This window comes from Castanea sativa, chromosome 7 (genome assembly GCF_040712315.1).
Source record: "Castanea sativa cultivar Marrone di Chiusa Pesio chromosome 7, ASM4071231v1".
NCBI lineage: Eukaryota > Viridiplantae > Streptophyta > Magnoliopsida > Fagales > Fagaceae > Castanea > Castanea sativa.
In genome coordinates this window covers 37,451,402-37,455,565 of record NC_134019.1, presented here as the reverse complement: position 1 = coordinate 37,455,565, position 4,164 = coordinate 37,451,402, and the positions used below count along the sequence as shown (strand labels likewise).

The window sequence follows — 4,164 nt, the reverse complement described above, 5'->3', positions numbered from 1 at the left end:
ATAGAGAGGGAATGGAATAAAATTATCTATGACAATATTATTATTAGACCCCTATTTAAAAATAAAGGGTTGAATATATAGGAGTATTTTGGGAGTTTTAATAAAAAAATTCACTAAATCTAATTACATTCCCTCAATTCCTCCCAATTTCAAGGAGAATGAAAATTTGAGATTTTAAGAAAATAAAAAGGAATGAGTGTTCTCTTCTACCCATTTTATTCCCTCTCACTTAAACTCCCAAATAATGGAATGAATTTTTCATTCCCTCCATTAAAGCTCTCAAACAAAGTAATGAAAGAATATTATAAAATTATTATATTTTATACTTTCTATTCCCTCTTTTCAAACAAGAGCTAAATACATTCTTTTCCATTTCATTCTTTTTCATTCTCTTATGATCATTCTATTTCATTTCTTTTATGCACTCTCAAACGAAGGGTAAAACATATTTAGCATGTCTAGTAAGGTTTCAAACAATACAATTCCTTTGTCCCTGAGAGTAAATAAAAAAAATAAAAAATAAAAAAATCAACAAAGGAAACTATAAGAAGTTTCGCCCCACCAATCAAATCACCATAAGAGCCTCACCAATCAAATCACCATAAGAGACAAAGGAAACATCATCACTAGGCAAAGAGTTGGTGATTGTTTCTGAATCAAAATGGTGATTAAGATTGATTCTCAAAAAAATAAAAATAAATGGTGATTAAAAGATTGATCCCACTTTCTCATTGTACATGAGAGGGCCTACAGAATAAAAAAACGACAACAACGTCTTAAGTTCAGGGGAAACAAGCCCAAAAGAACGACAAGTCGTTTATAAGGTTTGGCGGCAATATATAATATAAGAGTACAAACAAACGGCATCGTTCCTGCACAGGTTTATCTCGTCCGATAAACCCTACTACTTCGTCTTCTTCTATAAGCGCCTCAGCTCTCTCTCTCTCTCTCTGATCTGACCCAATGGTATGCACCACTGTACTCATGGCCTACCCAGTAGATTTTCACCATTATCAGCAAAGTTCAACTAATAAGTGTTGGGTTATTGGTTGCAGGCTCCAAAGAAAGAGAAGGCTCCTCCACCACCCTCCAAGCCTGCCAAATCTGGCGGTGGCAAGCAGAAGAAGAAGGTTAAACTCAGACCCATCCTTTTGAATATATATATACACACACGCTAAAATTGTGCTTTTTATTTTGTGGGGTGGGGGGTGGGGGAGGGTATAGTGCAAGTTTGATATGTTATGATGAATTTTTTATAGAAATAAGACGTTGGAATTTAAGGGCCCGTTTGTTAGGCAGCTTTAAAAACTGGAAATTATTGTTTGAAAATATTTATAGATATACGTGGAGGAAGAAGGTATGAAAATACTTGTAATATTGTTTAAAAATTAAAAATTATTGTTTGAAAACACAAACCAAACACCCATTAGTTTTGATGATATAAAGTGGAATTACGTTGTACAGTTTTGGTTTTTGGTGTGGGGTGTATGCATATGCGTGTGCGTGTTGTGTGCTAAAGGTTTTTTTTTTTTTTTTTTTTCTCTGGGGTGGGGGGCGTAGTACAAGTTTGATATGTTGTGGAGGACTATTTGGTAGAAATGAGAAGTGGGTATTTATTTTTTGATGATATATACTTATATGTGTGTTTGCGTGCGCGCTAAAGGTATTTTTATTTTTTGTGGGGGTGGGGTTGGGGGGTGTAGTGCATGTTTGATATGTTGTGAGGACTATTTGGTAGAAATGAGAAGTGGTTATTTAAGTTTTGATGATATAAAGTGGAATTATGTTGTAAAGTTGTGGTTTTTAATGGTGGATTACAGAAGTGGAGCAAGGGAAAGCAAAAGGAGAAGGTGAACAACATGGTATTGTTCAACCAGGGCACCTATGACAAGCTCCTCTCCGAGGCTCCCAAATACAAACTCATCACACCCTCCATTCTCTCCGACCGTATGAGGGTACTTCTTTTACCTTTTTTCAAAAAATTTGTATTGACCAGTATTTTGTGTTCTAATTTTGTTGATAGTTTAGTAAGCATCTGTATTGATTTCGTCTAGGTGGTTTTCCTAACTGGAATTTCTAAGCGTGTATTTTTGTTGTTATGTTTATCTCAAATCATATATGTTTAGAAATTATGGGAAATAAATTAAATTTAGTGAAGATGTTAAAATTACTGGACTTGGGATTAGTTCAGATGTGACCATCAGGGCTTTTAGTAAAAGAAATATCAAACTTAGGTAGCTAGTGTTATACTTGATAAAATTAAATTTTCCAAGGAATAATAGTTTGAACCTTATTTAAAACTTGATTGCTCATTATATGAGCAGGTGGACAATCCGAAAATGGAAAAATTTATAAGAGTTGGGCAATAATCATGAATGGTCATGTATGGATCCACATATTTTTGAGGTGGCTGATTGCTTTCATAGGTTTTTGTAGTGAAGATGCCACATTAAAGAAACCTGCTGTTGACTATGTCAATCTGAAAGACCCATGTTAATGTAGTGGATTCCTGACAATTAAATGTTGTAGAATCCAAAACCCTAATTTGATGCATTCTACAAACCCATTGTGACTGAAATTTTGGTGTGTGCGTTTTCCCCCCAATCAGTAGAAGATTCCTCGCTCACCAGAATCATCTCATCCACCCACAGTAGTTTGAACCCCAGACGGCCTTGTGAGGACTGAAGAATACTACCAGGCCACCAGAGTATTAGTAGAGGTAAGTGCCAATTTCACTTCATGATGTTGCCGAACCTATTTCAGTTTTAGTTTATGGTTGGTGAGTGCCTTAATGCACCATTGAGAAAGAGTGATTTGATTCAAGATGAGGGAACAAGAAAAGGTAAAAGGCCAAAAGTAACATTAGTAGAAGTTTTGTAAAAGGACATATTAAGATGATGATTTTGGAGAGGGTAGATTGAGAGAGAATAATGCATGTGGTAGACTCTAGTTAGGCTGTTGAGGATCCATAACCCAACCCCAAAGTTTTGTGACTTAGGCTTTGTTGGTGTTGATGGTGAGGTTATTAAGAATGGCAATCTTTAAACTGTCCAGTTGTGGTCAGTAGTGAATTTTGACTTGCATTTATAATTTTGGTTAGATTTCAATTTCAATGTATATTTTTGCTTCTTGTGATTCTTTAAATCAATATTTTTTGGTGTTTTCTTCTAGTGCTGTTCATATTTGTTTATCAAAATGTCCTGTTAGAGGTAGATGTCTAGTCCGAAATCTATTGATCATGCATAAAAGTTTGGTTAATAATGCGGATTTGCTGATAGTCTCAGCATCATCTATAGATATCTAGAACATTTCCTGCTTACTATTTCCATGTTCTAGGTCTATGTTATTGATAGGATCATCTAGTTTTACCAGCATTTGTCTACAAAGTTGATAAGTAGTATGTTCCAGATGAACATTGTCCCGCCTAGGCAATTTGAACTTGCAGCTACATGCTCCTAATACAACTCCCCAAGCAATAATAAAGCAGTTCCTTTTAATGATTGTTTCATGTTTAATTGTCAACTCTACCATAGGAGTTTTATGTTCCTTTTAATGTCTCATTTGACTTTGTATTCATTTCACAGATTAGTGGATCACTTGCAAGGAGAGCAATCAGAGAATTGATGGCAAGAGGTTTGATCAGGATGGTCTCTGCACATTCAAGCCAGCAGATATACACAAGAGCAACAAACACCTAGTTTTCTTATTGTCTATGCTTATTTAATTTTATCTAGTGGTGCTGAGTTTGACCGCTTTTATTATTTCCATCTTAAGATTTTCCTTCTGGGAATCTTATTAGCATGCATCAGCTCAGTTCTAGACTATCGGCCATTTTTGCTGCTTAGGGGAGATCATATTTTTGTTTAGAAGTCTTTTTAATGGAGAGATCATATGGAGTGAGTTAGATTGTTATTGAGTTTTGCTTAGAATATAGTTTCTATTCTTAAAAATGGGAATTTGGATATGCTGGTTTTGATCTTCATCATTTCATATTATGCTCTTTTCTACATGCTTAAGGCAGGAAATTTGTGTAGTGTGTAATAGGGTCAATTAGCATTAGCATTTTTGGCATTACAGCTTGTGATGGTTCCACTGATATCTGGGGCCTAAGCTAATTGATTCAGCTTTAATGTCATGTGGAAAGGCTGCTCCTTAAATATAAAG

The 4,164-nt window shown here is 35.1% G+C and overlaps 1 protein-coding gene across 1 annotated transcript; it reads left to right on the top strand.

Moving 5' to 3' along the window:
- The first annotated feature begins 865 nt into the window (after positions 1 to 865).
- Positions 866 to 3,961, top strand: LOC142643739 (small ribosomal subunit protein eS25y). Its single transcript, XM_075818449.1, has 4 exons — positions 866 to 966; positions 1,056 to 1,130; positions 1,821 to 1,955; positions 3,585 to 3,961. Exons 1-4 carry the CDS (start codon positions 964 to 966, stop codon positions 3,696 to 3,698), a joined length of 327 nt encoding a protein of 108 aa, XP_075674564.1. The 5' UTR covers positions 866 to 963; the 3' UTR covers positions 3,699 to 3,961.
- Positions 3,962 to 4,164: the final 203 nt, after the last annotated feature.